The sequence below is a fragment of the Medicago sativa genome, chromosome 7 (assembly GCF_051527215.1).
Source record: "Medicago sativa cultivar Bolivia chromosome 7, Bolivia_mono, whole genome shotgun sequence".
Classification (NCBI taxonomy): Eukaryota; Viridiplantae; Streptophyta; class Magnoliopsida; order Fabales; family Fabaceae; genus Medicago; species Medicago sativa.
Genome location: NC_140755.1, coordinates 27,020,398 through 27,039,568, shown reverse-complemented (window position 1 = coordinate 27,039,568; position 19,171 = coordinate 27,020,398). Strand labels below are relative to the sequence as shown.

Below are 19,171 nucleotides of genomic sequence, written 5' to 3'. Positions count from 1 at the left end.
CCATCCCCATAAGATAATTGTTCTCAGGAAGAAACCATTGGATAAAGATTAGCCAGCATCCCAGAAACTTTTGTAACAAGATGTACTAAAGAAAGTGGTCAATGTGGACACAACCAGCACGTCGAAACCAGTTGATCGCATGGAGCATCAATTGATTAATGTGAATGAAACCGTGGAGAAAGGGAGTGAAGTCGCAAAGAAAGTTGACCACACCAAGGTAAGCACTTCATTGCATATGCCTTTGGTTAATGCAACATATGAGATGATTCGGGGAAATATTAACGAGGATTCGGTCCCTAATCTTGAGCATGTACAATCTGCAAATGTTAATGTTAATGTTGAATGTCACTGCAAAAGGCCGACCCTAAAAAGTTTGTAGCACAAGGAAATTATTACTCTAAATGCGCATAACGATTTGTAAATAATTGAAAACATCAATTTAGAGAAACTTGAAGAAATCAATGAAAACGAGCTTATTGTGTATGACAACAAAGAGGTGACAATTGAACGTGCAAGCCAAAAGGTAAATCCTGGGCTCACCAAGGATGAAATTGCTATATATGACAATGAAAATGTCCCAACTGACTTGTCCACTGTCGAGAGGGTTAGTGAGACTTTCCTTCCTATTGTTAGTTTGGCGAACTATCCCCCCTACCCCTACCCACACACAGCTGCCCTATTTTACAAAAGGATATTGATTTAGTGCAGAAAATGTTATGCATGAAAATGTCTAAGATTCCTTTCACAACGTACATCTCGAAGAGCCAAAAAATGAAAATGAAAATGAAACTCATTCGAGCTGCCTACAAAACCTGTTCCAAGGGTATGCCATATCCAATTTGTCCATGCATATTCTTTATTGGAATATTTGAGGTATCAAAATTTCTAATTCTTGAAGTGCTTTTAAAAGTTACCGGGAAGGTAATGGGTGTGTGGATAAGCTTGAAAACCGTTGACACACTAGTATTAGTTGGGATCTTATGATGAGATGTTTTGCCTTCTTTTATTACATAGGTTTTTCAGATACCTATTCGATTTGTCGAAATTTCTATTTCATCAGCTTCGTTTTTTTTTTTTCTTCTTCTTTTCGATTTTTCCTTTTGAAGCCCAAAACACTTTTTTTAAGGCACTAAAATAATAGTTATATACAGTTAAAGTGAATTTTTTTTTTCCAAATTGATCACAGTGGTTCGGCCACTTATGTTTGAGTGTGTGGTCATGTGTTCAAGGGTTCAAGTCTTACTAGAGTATGATTTTTAATAATTTTCCTTAATAATGCCTTATTTAATTATTTTTGGGGCCTTAAATTTAATTATTTTTACATTCCTTAAAATACTAAAATTGGGCCTACGAATTTGTTGAGACGACCCTACTTGTATGTTCAAGTCTTACTAGAGTATAATTTTTAATAATTTTCCTTAATAATGCCTTATTTAATTATTTTTGGGGCCTTAAATTTAATTATTTTTACATTCCTTAAAATACTAAAATTGGGCCTACGAATTTGTTGAGACGACCCTACTTGTATGTTCAAGTCTTACTAGAGTATAATTTTTAATAATTTTCCTTAATAATGCCTTATTTAATTATTTTTGGGGCCTTAAATTTAATTATTTTTACATTCCTTAAAATACTAAAATTGGGCCTACGAATTTGTTGAGACGACCCTACTTGTATCCCTCCCTCTATCTAGTTTTTTAGCCATATAGTATTGATAAACTCAAATTATCGAGAAAAAAAGGAGCATTATATTGTATGTACCATGAGTGGCTCTCAAACCGGCTCCTTTGTCTTAATTCTTGATTGAGTGTTAATTTTTAACGGGTTGAGTATCCCTTATACTTATTTTGAGTTATGGGGCAACTACTTTTTCTACTTTTTTTTTTCTCAAATAAATTTTGTCATTCAGAAAGACAAAAAAAAGATGGGAGTTTTATTTTTCTTTGCTATTCTTTCATAAATTTTAAGCTTAGAAATTTGAAATAAAAATAAAAAATCAATGAAGTGCAAAAGATGGAGAGAAGGCAACCCAACTAGGATAGCACCCCTACCCCTAATTACATAAAACAACACCTCATAATAAAATATTGGCTAAACTGCACTTTTTGTCTCCTAAGTTTCAAAATATTGCGATTTTAGTCCCCTATTATAAAAATGAAAATTTTGCCTCTCTGTTTTGGGATACGTGACGTCTTCTCAATGGCTTTGCAACGTTTCGTAAAATAGAGGGGCAAAATTTTCATTTTTTTAATAGGGGGCCAAAATCGCAACATTTTAAAACTTATGGGGCGAAAAGTGCAGTTTAGCCTAAAATATTATTAAAAATTGTGATAGACAACAAATAATTTGGGAGGACCAAGCTAAAAATCCAAGGAAGCAATTTATACAAGCATCAACCTTGTTAAAACCTTATAAGAAAAATATGGGATAAAACGTGATAAAAGAAAGAAAAAAAATGTAATGCATACAAAGCAAAAAAAAAAAAAAAAAAACTTATGAAATCTGAAAGCAGGTAATCCAAATATCTATATCTATACTATATATAAAGAAATTATCCCTTTCAGCTCTTTTGGGATGACTTTTTCTTTCCAAAAATATCCTTAATTATTAATACAAATAACATATGTAACAAATAGATAAGAATAAATTTAAATATTAAAAAAATGTAACAAACACAATATGAATATATATATATATATATATATATATATATATATGTCATTTTTTTCTTTTATCATTTAAAAAATGTAACAAACTAGATGAGTATATTTATACTTACTTTTTCGTTATCCCAATTATACCCTTAAACAACTTTGTCTATAATAAAAATTGTTGTTGGTGTGATTAAAAAAAATAATTTAGATTATATTTTTTTTTGTTATATTGTTGGTATTATTGAAATAAATAATCATGGTTAGTTTGTTTTGTTATAACTTGAAGCAACAAACATTTATATTTTTAGTTTTAATCAAAATCAAAATTTCATAGAAAAAAATACCGTTCTTAATTTTCAAACGTTAACGCAATAAAAAGAGCAGAAAGACGAGCATGTGAGTGTCCGTCTTTTCGCTAGTATTTATAAAGAAATCATACCCAATACAATTAGGTAATAGATAATAGATAACAATCCTTAAAAAAAAAAGATAATAGAACAAATAGCGCAATAATTTTTCTTTAATCTTACCAAAATTCCCCTTGCAATTTTTTGTTGTTGAGAGATTCCCCTTGCAAACATATTAAACAATTAGGTAAAATAACGTTAATCAGGCTTAAAATATGACATACACTAATTATCTCCAAAGAAAAAAAAAACAAATCAACAACTTCGTCTCTTTAATATATAATAATAATAATAATAATAATAAAAATAATAATAATAATAATAACAACAACAAGAAGAACAACAACAACAATAATTTGACAAACAAAATGATAAATACCACGAAATAAGTTCAACTGGCAACTAGTAGCAATATAACTAACAATAACATTTAAAGCTTAAGTGTTAAATCCAGCTCAGAAGATGTGGAATTGGAGGGTTCATCTTCAATGCTTGACTTTGAATGAACATCATCCATGGTAGAAGTAGAAGCCACATTTGTAGAAGAATCTCCAATACCTGAAGTAGTTGCTCCATCAATACCTAGAATTCCATCCCTATTATTACTACCCTCAATGTTATTTCTTAATCTAACAAGAGAAGGGTTTAATATCTCTTGCAAAGACAAAGCACCATAACTATACCCAAGCCTATGTGTTGTAATCCTAGGGCTGGTATAATGTTGTTTTTGAATTGTTGACTCCATTCTAACCCCAAGTACCCCATAATTATAAGTTGGAAAATGAGTTCCAGGATACTTAAAATAAGGGTTATATTGAGGCTGCCCTAAACTTAAAAAACTACCATAATATATTTGTTTATGTTGTTTTTCAAATGCACGTTCCGCTTTATGAGCGTTTTGGTGTCCTCCTAACACTTGAGATGTAGAATATTGTGCATTGCAATAGGAGCATGCAAAAGAGCTTGAATCCGAACTCTTCTTTTCCACTTTAATAGTGCTAATAAAATCGTACTCTTGTACCTTCGACGTCCTACGAACTAGATCATCATTAGAGAGCTGGACAAAATCAATAGACTTGTTGGAATTGGATCTTGAGGGTTGATCATGTTTGTTCTCGTATTTCCCTTCATTATTGTTTTTAGCAAAACAAGATAATGAACCAACTTGAATAGAGCTAAAAAGTTCTAGCTCTTGCACCTTCGACCCACGAACGGAATCATTGTCTGATAGCTTCACAAAATCGATACAATTATCAGCATTGGCGTTTGAGGGTTGATCTTCATTCTCCTTTGTGTTCACCACTTCAATGGTGTGGAAAGAGTCACCTTGATCTTGTGAAGTGGAAGAGATACTAGAGGATTTGGATGCCATGGTACAAACTAAGTATCACAAGCTATACCTTATGGTTTTCTGATTTAATGAAAAAAGAAGCTTATAGCAAGGGTTATTTATATCGTAAAAGAAAAAAAAAAAAGCAATTTATTAAAAAAAGTTAATACAAATCTATTTACGAATATAAGGAAAGGTATACTCTTTAGGAATATAGATTGAATTGGAAATTCGAAACGATGTGAGGAAAGAATATCGCACCGATTGATTTGTGCATGAATATTGTCTATTTTTCTTCAAGTCCAGTTGGTTTTGTAGTACGTTTAAACGTTCCAATTAATTAAGGAATTTTTTTTTTGAAGGAATTAAAGGATATTTACCAAACTAATCCAAATATTAAAAAAAGACCTATTTGTAACAAATCTTTATGATTAAGAAATATATTTTTTGGTAGAAATCTTTATAAGAAATGTACTTTTTTTTGGTAAAAATCTTTATAAAGAAATATATTTTTTTTGTTAGAAATCTTTATAAGATATTTTTTTTGATAAACATATTTTTAAAGAATTTTTGTTTTGGTAGAAATCTTTATGTGAATTTTTTTTTTTTTTTTTGGAAGAAATATTTATCTAGTCATAGTATCATAAATAATACATTCGAATAGATTGTAACAATAAGTTAAAGTAATAGTATGCCCTGGCACTGCTTCGAATCCAGTGCATTTTTGCACACCGGGCGTGTCCCTTCTACCAAGTTGTGCGTTTTTGCCTTTTTTTTCTCTTTGAAATGTTTTCATCTGCCTCTTAAATCTTCATTCATGGTATCCAAAATCCTCTTGAGATGTTTTGCTTTGCCAATTTGAACGATTTTGCTGTGAATTACATCAAAAACACATAAGAAATGCTTGGTTTCGGGAAAACTATAATTACATGACTCGAAATGAAAATATTACAAAATGTCTTAAAAATCATAGGCAATTGTTCTAAAACTCCTATAAATTGGATTAAAACCTAAATAAAATGATTGAAAAATATGCTAAAAATAATGTAAATGGAATACTTGATTTTGGGGGTGGTTATTTCACTTCCAATTATATCTTTAAACAAATCTGTCTTTAAGAAAGCTATATTCTTTAAGTCATCCAAAAAAATCAGAATTTACATCATATTTACTATATTGTCGATATTATTGAAAATAATAAGTATAGTTTAATAAAATATTTTAATAAAATATGAAAGTGTAAAATATATATACCTATAATTTTAATAAAAATCAAAATTTCATAAAAAAAACTATTGTTTGTAATTTATACACATTAGAGAAATAAAAAAGAGCAAACAGAAGGGTATCGTGTGCCCGTCTAAACTCTAGTTTAAATAAAAATAATAAAATAGTTTAACAAAGGGGTAAAATTGAAAAGGAGAAATCTCCCAAAAAAAAAATGCATTCCCTTTATTTATTAGTATATATAAAATTGATAAATTTTAAATTAAGGATCGTATTCTTCTTATATGTTATTTGAATCTTATTTCCCGTCCTCATCCATTTTTTTTTTTGAAAGTATAAGTTTACTAGGGTTTCACTTTCCCTGATCAAACTCGTCGCCACCTTGCTTATTTCGGCCATCGTTTTTGGTTGCAATCACTGCCTTCCTCCGTGACCTGTCTTGTGGTTTGATAACTATGTCGATACAACCATGTTGATGATTCAAGCATTACAAAGGTTGGTCATGTCATCATACTCCTTCGAATCATATATCAAGCATCACAAGTTACTGCATCTGATCTTTTCCACTTTAGGTCTTGGTCATAATGACCATGGATCCTCCTATCTGCAATTGGAAATTTGGTATAATAGCTGATAATTCAAGCGGTCCATGAACAACGTGTGAAACAACATACGTTTGTGCAAGCATTTTCGAATCAGGATGATGTCTCGGTTTTACAGCTTCCAAAGCCTTGCATTAAGGGTGACTCTGTCTGTGTCAAATTAACTCAGGAATTTTATGATCATGGAGTTGAGGTTTCTACAAACAATTTACATGGACAATTTGTTATGAGAAAAGGATCATACAAGTCTCTGACATCCTGGTACCTTACTTTGAATCTTCAAAAAATTTGGACGTACTTTGGACAATGGTGTTATACCCTAATTTTGGACCTAAAAATACTAGCTCAATTCCTCTTTTCTTGCATTTCAAGTCATTTGATATGTCTCTGATTAATTGCATCTTTCTCTGCATCTTATTTCGATGTTATTTGCAAAATTCATGAAAAAGGGCAGTTTAGTCATTTCCTATGTTAAAATTTCTTTCAGTCTTTAAAAAATTGTCTGAGTCCTTTTGAATAGTTTGAGTAAGTCTTTGTTTCCATTCTATGTCAAAATCCATTTCAAAAATTGCATTTGAAGTCATTTTGAGTCAGTTTAGCCCCTAGGGGCATTTTAGTCTTTTCATGTGTTAAAACTCTGTTTAAATTCTAAAATTTTTTTTTTGTCTCTGAGTCTTTTAAATTGGAAAATAAATCCTTGCTTTAATTCTCTGTTAAAAATCCATTTTTAATTTGCATCTGAGTCATTTTTAGTCGTTTAGTCTCCAGGGGCATTTTGGTCATTTCACACGAAATTTGGACAGAGAGAGGTTACTTTAAAGTACCTCATTTAAGTCATTGGTTCATTTTAGTCCGTTTTGTCAATTTTAATCGTTTCACTTTACGTTTAGTCAATTTTACCAATTTTTAATTCAATTTTATTTTTTTTATTATTTTTGCACTTTAGCCCTTTAATTTCTAAAATTTGCACATTAGTCCTTTTGTTACTTCTCTTTTTTTAGTCCTTTAATTTTTAATAATTGCATTTTTTGGTCCATTTTTTCTTCTTCAGTCCTTTAAACATTTTTTAAATTTGCAATTAAGTCAGTTTGTCCAAAATTTGCAATCTGGTCCTTTTAGAAATTGCAGGTCAACCCTCAAAAGTTTCGAAATTGCACAAGAGCCCTCAAGTCCAAAATCCAGCAAGGGACGAGTTAGTTACAGGCCCAGGACACATGTCGCCATCTCAGTGGGTCTCAAGTACACATGGCAGATTATAAATAGTGCACAGTGTCAGAATTGGCCACAGAATCAACGCCACATCACAAACACCATTTCACATTCTCTCTCCAAGAATCATAGATCAAAATTCAGAATTCTCCAGAAACTCAAGAACATATAAACCCTAACCGTATCAATTGAACAAAAATTCAACAAATTAATGTTGATTCTCAGAGATTTCTTGAGAAATCATCATCATCGAATCAATATCCCTGCAATTCAAGCTTGAATTCGACACCAAAAGGACGAACTCAAGCGATCACAGAGACGAGAAAGTGAGAAGAAGAAAGATCGAAAGATTCGAATCAGAGGAGAGGAAGAAGAATTTCACCAGTTCAACCACAACGAAGCATTTACCAGAAAGCTCAGAGAGGATCTACGAAGGCTTCCTTCGTCTTCTCACTCGAACCTTCAGGTATATTCAAAGAACCTTCTCACTCTTCACTGTAAATCATCATCGAAGTCTCAGAATTGGAAATAAACGGTGAATCGAAGTGAAAGCTTCGAAAAGATGCAATGAAAGTTCAAAACGAAACCCTAAACTGAAAAAACATGAAGATTCACCGTTTATTTTCGTAATCAGAGTTTAGATTCGTCATCAGTGTAAAAAACGAAATAAGTTAGGGTTTCGTATCAAGAATTTTGAAGAAGTTCCAAAAACCAAAAACCGTAAAGTTTAGATGTAGATCTACGTCGATCTATTAGGTTTTGAGGAAAATGAACGTCATTTCTGAACTTAGGACGAAGAAGACGACCTAATAATGAAAAAAAATTCAAGAAACAACGAAGTTTCAGCTCCGGCGTGGCGGCGCTAACGCCAGCCACCGCGTCGGAGAGAACTCCGATCGTCTTCTCCGGCCTGCAAGTTGCAGAGCTCAGGAGCCTTTAGAGAGAGAAGGAGTGGAGGTAGAGAGAGAAAGAGTTGGGAGAAATGAATTGGACCGGTGTCTTGGAGTTTTTATAGACACCTAGACCGGTTCGGTTCAGATCCGGTTCATTCTCCCTCCCTCTCAACCGTCAGATCTCATCCTGATCCATGTGGATCAATCTGACGGTCACTGAGTCTTCCCTCTGATCCGTTCCTTACTGGTGTCTGGGCCTTGGGCCTCTAGTCTGTTTCCCCTGGTTTTTTTTGCTATTTGTCCCACTGGCTTTGCTTGTCACACTCCCATTCGTATTAAAATTTTCTTGAAAAATTCCATAACAATTTGTGTATGTTTCTTGTCAATTTTGTGATGTTTTTATGCAATTTGTTTACTGAAAATATTACTAAAAAATATTAGTACATTTCCTTGCTTTTATTTCTTGATTTTCTACAAAATTTTATGAAAAAATCATCTAATCCCTTTTCAAATTCTTGATACTTTGGATTGTGGTATATGTCCTGTGATTCTTGTTTTTTTTAGATATTATTTGCATATAATCTTGCTGCATGAGTGTGGATCTTGGGTAGTTACTTGCCTTGCAAGTTATGTCTATAAATAAATAGTGCAAAAAATGTCTAAATTCACTTGAAAATGTAGGGTTCATCATATGGCTTTAATTCTCATTTTAAGAACAGAATATATACCTTTAAAAATGTATAAGATCATGAGAATTGTGAGCTATGTGATGCTTGCATCCCATGGGTGAATTTTTAGTCATATTTTGCACTTGTCTTGGTTTATTTTGTGTTAGATTCTATGCCTCTATTATATTATGTTTCTTGCCTTATTTTTCTTCATATTATCATGTGCTACTAACCATTTTCTTGTGTTTCACGTTTCATACATCATGAGCATTTCATCTCCCATCTCACATCTCCATCCTTTTATTTTTTCCACACTTTAAAATTCATACCAAGTTTAGAATGTAAAGACCTAGGAATTTTGTAATATTGTTCTTATGCCTTTCAATTTCTTGCAAGACCATAGAATGTATCTAGGATATGATGTAATAAGGACAATGGACTCTAATAATGTACACCGACACAAGCACCGACACATGCACACACATCACTTTAGGTATATGGCTAGAATATGCATGTTTAGATGTATGTTTAGGATTGTATGTTTAGATGAATGCTTAGGATTTACACTTAGAAAAATCAATTTTCCAAAAAATATGAACAATTTCACTCAAATAAACCTTAATAAACCTTGGGATCAAAATCCCATTGAATTTTCCTTTTCTTTTTCTTAAACAAAAATCTTAAAGAATTTTAATCATACTTAGACCTTTTTGCAATTGACTAATTCCACCTCACTCTTTTCATAATCTCATGCCTTGAGGCCTCTCTCTCTCTCTTATTCTTAAAATTCCAATTTTCAAACTTAAAATCAACCAACAAAAACAAAAACATTTTTGGAAGAGAACTACGGTGGATTTGATCCCTTAAACGGGTACGTAGGCAAAGAACAAAATTCCTTCAATTCAAATAAAACAAAAATTCAAACACATTCTTCTCCCTCCAATTCTTCACTTAGAATACTTTTAGGCTTAATATTTTCTTTCAAAATAGCATTTAAAAATAAAGCGCGCGCGTAGAAATTAAGGACGGTTCCTATAGGATACTATAGTCGATATGGGTGCCTAACACCTTCCCATAGCGAAAACAACTCCCGGACCTCGATTCTCAAGGGTTTTGCTTACTTTTTCCCTTCCCGAGAAAAAATAAGATATCACCGGTTAAAAAGGTTCAAACGTAATCAATGTTTGACACTCGAAAACCAAGATAAAACAGCTGGCGACTTCACTGGGGAGATTCGAGAGTTACGCCTAGTCTTTATTTCCACGCTTGCGCTCTTTTTTACTTGTTTCTTTTAATTGCTTTCCTATGTGAATAAATGTTTAATTTCTTGCAAACGTGTGGGGTAAGAATATCAAAAGTCCTGCACCCGGGCTGAGTGAACTTAGGATTTAGGAGGGATATAATCGACAATTCATTCCGGGGGTTGCCTCGTGTTTTGGATTATGTGATCAATCCCACATAGCTAATGCATTTTAGGGGTGATGTTGTCGGCGCGTGTCGTCGCGTTTAGGCACTTTACTTCTAATTGTTCTATGACGCTATGAACCGTAGATAACCAAACCCATCCATGGCCATTTTCTAGGACGTAGTGCGGAGGCTAAACCGAGTGTCGTCTCGAGTTTTAGTCGTCACGCGATACTACACTCAAGTTAGACCTTCCACGGATAATCATGGAGCGAGTGTTGTCTCGTGACACCGTGATATACGTCGGAGAGGTTGCAACTTGGGAACCTTTTTAGAACCTGGTTACTATTTCCTAAAGCCCTAGTTTCACTGGACACCGTGTCCACGCATGACTCCTCGACTTTGAACTTCAACCCATGTTTTCTCCGAATTTGAACATAAGCATGCATTCATGCATACATGCATACATGCATAAACTTTTTCCATGCATTGTTATCGAAGGGCTTAGACAAGTTGAATTTGTAAACATTGTAGGAATGAAGAAGACTAAGTCCTACAAGTTCAAGGAAGTGGATTTGGCTAGTTTGAGAGATTTGGCACTCAAGATTGAGGATCCGACTGGTTTCCGACGTCGTTGCGGGGCTTTACTTACTATTCTCCAGACTAATGTGGATGAGAAGCTTGTGCACACTCTAGTGCAATTCTATGATCAGGAGTATCGGTGCTTTACTTTCCCCGACTTTCAGTTGGTGCCTACTCTAGAGGCTTATTCTTCCTTGATGGGTCTATCTATTGCTAAGGGGGTGCCTTTCGCGGGACTTGAGAATCCTCCTACTCCATTGGTTATTGCTAAAGATCTCTATCTCAAGACCACCGATGTCTCCAAGAATCTTGTCACTAAGGCACGCATCCGAGGGTTCACCTCAGAGTACCTTCTTGGGAAAGCCAAACTCAATACCACTTGTCAGGACACTCTTGAGGCTATTCTTGCACTTCTCATCTATGGGCTTATTCTCTTTCCGAATCTTGATGACTCCGTGGACATGAATGCTATTATAATCTTCCACTCCAAGAATCTGGTTCCTACTTTCCTAGCTGACACATACCATGCTATTCACGATCGTTCCGGCAAAGGTCGTGGATACATTCTTTGTTGTGTGCCTCTCCTCTATAGGTGGTTTATTTCACACCTTCCGCAATCTTTCCACGACAATCTGGAGAATTGGTCCATTTCACAGAGGATTATGGCTCTCACTCCTAATGAAGTGGTTTGGCTCACTCCCGCTTCTAGGGTTAAGGAAATCATCTTTGGCGGTGGGAAGTTTCTTAATGTACCTCTTCTTGGTACCCGGGGTGGAATCAACTATAACCCGGAGCTCGCTTTGCGACAATTTGGTTTCCCGATGAAAGGAAAGCCCATCAATCTTGCTACAGCTCCTTACTTCTTCCACTACTCCAATGCTCCCACCGGAATAAGAGAGGATTTCATGGAAGCTTGGTCCAAACTTTGTAAGAAAGAGGTGAAGTATATGGGTGTAAGGTCCGGTGTTGCTCATGAGGCCTATACACAGTGGGTGATAAACCAAGCTGTGGAGATCGGTATGCCTTACCCCTCTATGAGATATGTGTCTGCATCTGTTCCTACCATGCCTTTGCCTCTACTCCCACCTACCCAAGAGATGTATCAGGAGCATCTAGCTATGGAGAGTCGGGAGAAGCATCAGTGGAGGGCTAGATACTATGAGGTTGAGAACTTGATCATGACTTTGGATGGAAAGGATGAGCAGCAGACTCATGAGGTCTTGACACTGAAGAAAGAGTTGGCTAAAGCTAGGAAAGAGATTGAAGAGAAAGATAGGTTGCTTATGAGAGACTCCAAGAGGGCTAGGGGTGCCCGTGACTTCTATGCCCGATACTGCAGCTATGAGTCTGAGTCTGAGGACGATGCTTCCACTTCCTATGCTTGAGGGTTTTTACTTCCTGTTGTTATTTCCATTTGTTTATGTTGCTTTACATTTCAAAGTCTATCCCTTGGCTTAGCATTTCAAAGGGAATTGTCTTGTAAAACTATATGTTAGTTGTTTGTTTCCCGTTCATGTTAATTGTTGTTTAGTAATGCTTACAAACTTCTAATTTGTCTAAAACCCTTCGATAACACAAAAAGAGTCCTTTTGCATATGCATTAACACATTTCATGCATCATATGCATTCATTGGTCACAAAAGACTTCTCTCGTGCTCATTGCCTCCTGGTTTTTATCCGCCGCAGTCTGAAAGGTGGCTCGTGCTCGCAAGGTCTACCAACCAGATAGAATTCATCAAACAAGATTTTACAAGAGAAGGATCATGGCTAACTTTGAAGAAGAAAATGCTCAGCTCCGTGCCGAATTGGCTGCTATGAAAGAAGATTTGGCTAAGGCTCATGACGCTATGTCCACTATGATGGCTGCACAGGAACAACCAGCCACATCTGTCCCAGTTTCTACTGAAGCAATTCCATCTATCCCACTGTCTACTGTGGCTATTGATGCTCGGTTTGTTATGCCCAATGGGCGTCCTTATGGACTCTCATCTTACTATTCTCCTAATACTGCTGCTGGTGTCTCTGGTTTTGCTGGTCAAGGACAGATTCCCGTATCCACTGCTATGCCTCAGGTGACTACTGTTGTTACCGATCCTATCGTCCACACTGTGCAACAGGTGATTGATGTCAATACTCCGCGTGGACAAGATCCTGCAATGGAAGCCATGAAAAGGCAGTTAAGGAAGTTGGCTGGAGAACTCCGTGAAGTCAAGGCTAGCCGTGGGAACAATGTCTCTGCTAAGGCTCGTGATATGTGCCTGGTATCCCGATTTGAGATTCCTAAGAAATTCAAGGTGCCGGATTTTGACAAATACAACGGATCTTCCTGTCCACATAACCATGTCATTCGGTACGTCCGAAAGATGGCCAATTATGCAGACAATGATGCACTGATGATACACTGCTTCCAAGACAGCCTAGCAGAAGATGCGGCAGATTGGTACACTGGTTTGAGCAAAGACAATATCCATACTTTCGAAGATCTTGCTGCTTCCTTTGAAAGTCATTATGAATTCAACACTCGTCTAAAGCCAAATAGGGACTCCCTTAAGTCCTTGTCTCAGAAGTCAGATGAAACCTTCCGTGAGTATGCCCAGAGATGGAGAGGGGCAGCTGCCCGTGTTTCTCCTCGACTTGATGAGGAAGAATTAACACAGACATTTCTGAAGACTCTGAAGAAGGAATATAAGGAAAGAATGATAGTATCTGCTCCAAACAACTTCTCCGACATGGTCACTATAGGAACTCGTCTAGAGGAGGCTGTCAGAGAAGGTATCATTGTTCTTGAGAAAGGTGAATCTTCAGCCAGTGCACCAAAGAAGTACGGTAATGGCCACCATAAGAGGAAAGAATCTGAAATAGGGATGGTATCTGGTAATCAGTCTACATCTGCAGCTGCTACACAATTACCTCTGCCCTATCAATATATGCAGTACTCTCAACATCCTTTCTTCCCGCCATTCTATCAGCAATATCCTCTGCCACCGGGTCAACCACCAGTGCCCGTTAATGCCATTGCTCAACAGGTGCAACACCAGCCTCCTGTTCAGCAGCAACAGCAGCAACAACAGGGTCCCCGACCTAGACCTTCTTTTCCACCAATACCTATGCGGTATGCTGAGCTGCTCCCAACTTTACTTGCTAAGGGACACTGTGCCACTAGACCAAGCAAGCCTCCGCCTAACCCATTGCCTCCCAGGTTCCGACAAGATCTTACATGTGAATTTCATCAGGGCGCTCAAGGCCACGATGTTGAAGGTTGCTATGCTCTGAAGTATATTGTGAAAGACCTGATAGAAAAGGGACGGTTGACTTTTGAAAATATCGTTCCTCATGTTCTTGACAATCCACTTCCAAACCATGCTGTTGTTAACATGATTGAAGCTTTTGAAAGGATCCCCATTCCTCAAGAGGATCCCACATTGAATGTCCGTAATGTTGTTACTCCCTTGGTACCGCTACATGTCAAACTTTGCCAGGCTTCTTTGTTCAATCACGATCATGCTTCTTGTTCAGAATGTCTTCAAAATCCTATGGGTTGTTGTGTGGTGCAAGATGATATACAGAGCCTAATGGATGACAAACACCTGATTGTCAGTGATGTATGTGTGATCGTGCCAGTATTTCATGATTCTCCTGTTGAAAGTGCATCTAAGACAAGGAATGCCGAGCCCTTAGTGATCAGGTTACCTGGTCCTGTGTCTTACGCTTCTACAAAAGCAATCCCTTACAAGTACAATGCAACCATGATTGAAAACGGAGTAGAAGTGCCTCTGGTATCCCCAGCTACAGTTGATAATGTTGCAGGTGAAATTACAGCTCTGAGAAGCGGAAAAGTCCGTCCAACCTTGTTCCAAAAGAAGGTGGTTACACCTATCGCCACAGTGACTCCACCAGTTGCTCCTCCTATTGGCAAGAGCCCCGGCCCAACAGGCCAATCTATTGACGAGTCCAATCTGGACGAAATTCTGAGGCTTATCAAAAAGAGCGACTATAAAATTGTTGACCAGCTGCTACAAACTTCGTCAAAGATATCCATCTTGTCTCTGCTCATGAGCTCAGAGGCTCACAGGAAAGTGTTGATGAAAGTACTGGAACAAGCTTATGTTGATCATGAAGTCACTGTGGATCAGTTTGATGGAATAGTGGGTAACATTACTGCTTGCAATAACTTGGGGTTTGGTGACGATGAACTCCCCGAAGCAGGGAAACATCAAAACTTGGCTCTACATATCTCAGTACACTGCAAGTCTGACATGATATCCAATGTGTTGGTGGACACTGGATCATCCTTAAATGTAATGCCTGAATCTACATTGAGACAGTTGAGTCATCATGGAATCTCCTTAAGGGGAAGCAGCTATTTGGTTAAGGCCTTTGACGGATCTCGCAAAGATGTTCTTGGGGAAGTAGACTTGCCAATTACCATTGGTCCCGAGACATTTCAGATCACTTTCCAGGTCATGGACATCAATGCCTCTTACAGTTGTCTCCTCGGAAGACCGTGGATTCACGACGCTGGGGCAGTAACTTCTACTTTACACCAAAAGCTCAAGTTTGTGAAGAACGGTAAGATTGTCACTGTGCATGGTGAAGAAGCATATCTGGTTAGACAAGTGTCATCTTTCTCTTGTGTTGAAGCAGGGTCCACTGAAGGGACGTCATTTCAAGGCTTGACTGTTGAAGGTGCAGAACCCCGAAGAGCTGGTACTATTATGGCTTCATTGAAAGACGCCCAGAGGGCTGTTCAAGAAGGGCAGGCTGCCGGCTGGGGCAAATTGATTCAGATTCTGGAAAACAAGCGTAAAGAAGGCCTTGGATTCTCCCCAACTTCCGGCGTCTCAACAGGAGATTTCTACAGTGCTGGGTTTATCAATGCTATTGCTGAAGATGCTGCTGAGAGTAGTTATGTGCCTACATTTGTTATACCAAGAGGCACTGTGAGAAATTGGGAGGAAATTGATGTTCCTTTAGTCATGCATGCTTCCATGTAATGTGTCTTGTTGCTCATGTTTTTCTTTGTTTTCAAAATAACAATCCTTTCGCTCTGCCCAAGGCGAAAGTAATATCATTGTAAGGGCATGTTTGTTTCGGCATTGCCGTTATCAATAAAAATTGTCGTCTTTCTCACGACTCTTTGTTTTTTTACTTTTTAGTGCCTTTTTCTTGGAAATAATGGTATTGCCAGAAAAAACCAAAACATCTGTATTTTCTTATTAATTTCGAAAATTTGCATGAAAAAACCTTTTTCTAAAAATCATCCCAATCATATTATGCAGATTGAACCACAATAAACCCGTTGAACACAGTGACCCTATGGTTCCTCCAAATTTTGAATTCCCTGTATATGAAGCTGAAGATGTGGATGATGATGATGAAGAGATACCGTACGAGATCACTCGACTGCTTGAGCAAGAAAGAAGAGCCATTCAGCCTCACCAGGAAGAGATTGAGCTCATCAACCTGGGTACTGAAGAAAACAAGCGAGAGATCAAGATCGGTGCTGCACTTGAGCCAGAAGTGAAAAAGAAGATCACTCAGCTTCTCCATGATTATCCAGATGTCTTTGCATGGTCCTATGAAGATATGCCGGGTCTAGATCCCAAGATTGTGGAACACCGAATACCGACAAGACCTGAATGTCCTCCTGTCAAGCAGAAATTAAGAAGGTCTCGTCCAGACATGGCTCTTAAGATCAAGGCTGAAGTACAGAAGCAGATTGATGCGGGTTTCCTCATGACAGCTGAATATCCTGAGTGGATTGCCAACATCGTACCAGTACCAAAGAAAGATGGGAAAGTTCGAATGTGTGTTGATTACAGAGATCTGAATAAAGCCAGTCCAAAAGATAACTTCCCATTGCCTCATATTGACGTGCTTGTTGACAGTACTGCTCAATCCAAAGTGTTCTCCTTCATGGATGGTTTCTCTGGTTATAATCAGATACGAATGTCACCTGAAGATAGAGAAAAAACGTCCTTCATCACTCCGTGGGGAACGTTCTGTTATAAAGTGATGCCGTTTGGCTTGATAAATGCTGGTGCTACCTATCAAAGAGGTATGACAACTCTGTTTCATGATATGATTCACAAAGAGATTGAAGTATATGTTGATGACATGATTGTGAAATCAAGTGATGAGGAGCAGCATGTTGTGTATTTGAAAAAGATGTTTGAAAGATTGAGAAAGTACAAGCTGCGGTTGAATCCCAATAAGTGCACATTTGGCGTAAGATCGGGAAAATTACTAGGCTTCATTGTCAGTCAAAGAGGCATTGAAGTTGATCCTGATAAAGTCCGAGCCATCAGAGAGATGCCGGCCCATCAAACTGAAAAGCAAGTCAGAGGTTTCCTCGGACGTCTGAATTATATTTCAAGATTTATATCTCACATGACTACTACCTGCGGACCAATTTTCAAATTGCTCAGAAAGAATCAGCCTGTTGTATGGAATGATGAATGCCAGGAAGCTTTTGATAGCATTAAAGAATACCTGTTGGAACCACCTATCCTTGTCCCGCCAGTGGAAGGAAGGCCTTTGATTATGTATCTGTCAGTGTTAGATGATTCTGTGGGTTGTGTCCTCGGTCAACAAGATGAGACTGGTAAGAAAGAGCATGCTATCTACTATCTGAGCAAGAAGTTCACCGACTGTGAGACTCGGTATACGATGCTTGAAAAGACTTGTTGTGCTTTAGCCTGGGCTGCCAAACGCCTACGTCATTATATGGTGAATCATACAACTTGGTTGATATCCCGAATGGATCCAATCAAGTACATCTTTGAAAAGCCTGCTGTTACTGGAAAGATTGCACGTTGGCAAATGTTGTTGTCTGAATATGATATTGTGTACAAAGCTCAGAAAGCAATCAAAGGAAGTGTCCTTGCTGAGCATCTTGCTTGTCAACCTCTTGATGATTACCAGCCAATTAAGTTTGATTTCCCTGATGAAGAGATTATGTATCTAAAAGGAAAAGACTGCGGAGAGCCACTGATCAATGAAGGGCCAGACCCCAATAGCAAATGGGGACTAGTGTTTGATGGTGCTGTTAATGCTTATGGTAAAGGAATTGGGGCCATTATTGTAACTCCGCAGGGGCACCACATTCCTTTCACCGCTCGAATAACTTTTGAGTGCATGAACAACATAGCTGAATATGAAGCATGTATCCTGGGCATTGAAGAAGCCCTTGATCTGAGAATTAAGCACCTTGACATCTATGGAGATTCTGCGCTTGTTATTAATCAGATAAAGGGTGAATGAGAGACTCATCATGAGAAGCTGATCCCTTACCGTGACTATGCAAGACGTCTATTGACATACTTTACAAAAGTTGAGCTGCACCATATCCCTCGGGATGAAAATCAAATGGCTGATGCTCTTGCTACTTTATCTTCCATGTTTCGTGTCAATCACTGGAATGATGTGCCTGTAATCAAAGTACAGCATCTTGATAGACCCGCTCATGTGTTTACCATTGAAAATATGCCAGATCAAGTTGATGAAGATGTGAATGGTAAAAAGCCTTGGTATTACAACATCAAACAATTCTTGCAGAATCGTGAATATCCACCTGGTGCTTCCAACAGGGATAAAAAGACTTTGAGAAGATGGGCTAGTAGATTCCTTCTGGACGGAGAAATCCTATACAAGAGGAACTATGACATGGTCTTGCTGAGATGTGTTGACAGCAAGAAGCTGAGAAATTGATGCATGATGTACATGATGGTACTTTTGGGACCCATGCTTCGGGCCACACTATGTCGAGGAAATTGTTAAGAGTCGGCTATTACTGGATAACTATGGAGCGTGACTGCCACAAACATGCCAAAAGATGCCACAAGTGTCAAATTTATGCTGACAAGATTCATGTGCCTCCACACGCTCTCAATGTTATATCTTCCCCATGGCCTTTCTCTATGTGGGGCATTGACATGATCGGAAGAATTGAACCAAAAGCTTCCAATGGACATCGTTTCATTCTAGTGGGTTGAAGCTGCCTCCTATGCAAATGTGACCAAGCAGATGGTTGTCAAGTTTATCAAGAATAACATCATCTGTCGATATGGTGTTCCCAACAAGATCATAACTGACAACGGTTCCAATCTGAACAATAGCATGATGCAAGCTTTATGTGAAGAATTCAAGATTGAACATCACAACTCTTCTCCTTATAGACCTCAGATGAATGGTGC

At 37.5% G+C, this 19,171-nt stretch overlaps 1 protein-coding gene across 1 annotated transcript; it reads right to left on the bottom strand.

Moving 5' to 3' along the window:
- Positions 1 to 3,491: 3,491 nt before the first annotated feature.
- LOC146905267 (uncharacterized) lies at positions 3,492 to 4,433 on the bottom strand. Its single transcript, XM_085728500.1, has 2 exons — positions 4,138 to 4,433; positions 3,492 to 4,035 (listed from the first exon to the last, which is right to left on the bottom strand). The coding sequence occupies exons 1-2, from the start codon at positions 4,431 to 4,433 to the stop codon at positions 3,492 to 3,494; spliced, it is 840 nt and encodes a 279-aa protein (XP_085584626.1).
- Positions 4,434 to 19,171: the final 14,738 nt, after the last annotated feature.

Bases quoted from the DNA above. Each gene is read 5' to 3' on its own strand.
- LOC146905267 (XM_085728500.1), bottom strand. From the start codon at position 4,433: ATGGCATCCAAATCCTCTAGTATCTCTTCCACTTCACAAGATCAAGGT. The intron at 4,036-4,137 runs GTCTATTGATTT...GGAAAAGAAGAG, and splicing joins TCAAGATCCAATTCCAACAA to TTCGGATTCAAGCTCTTTTG.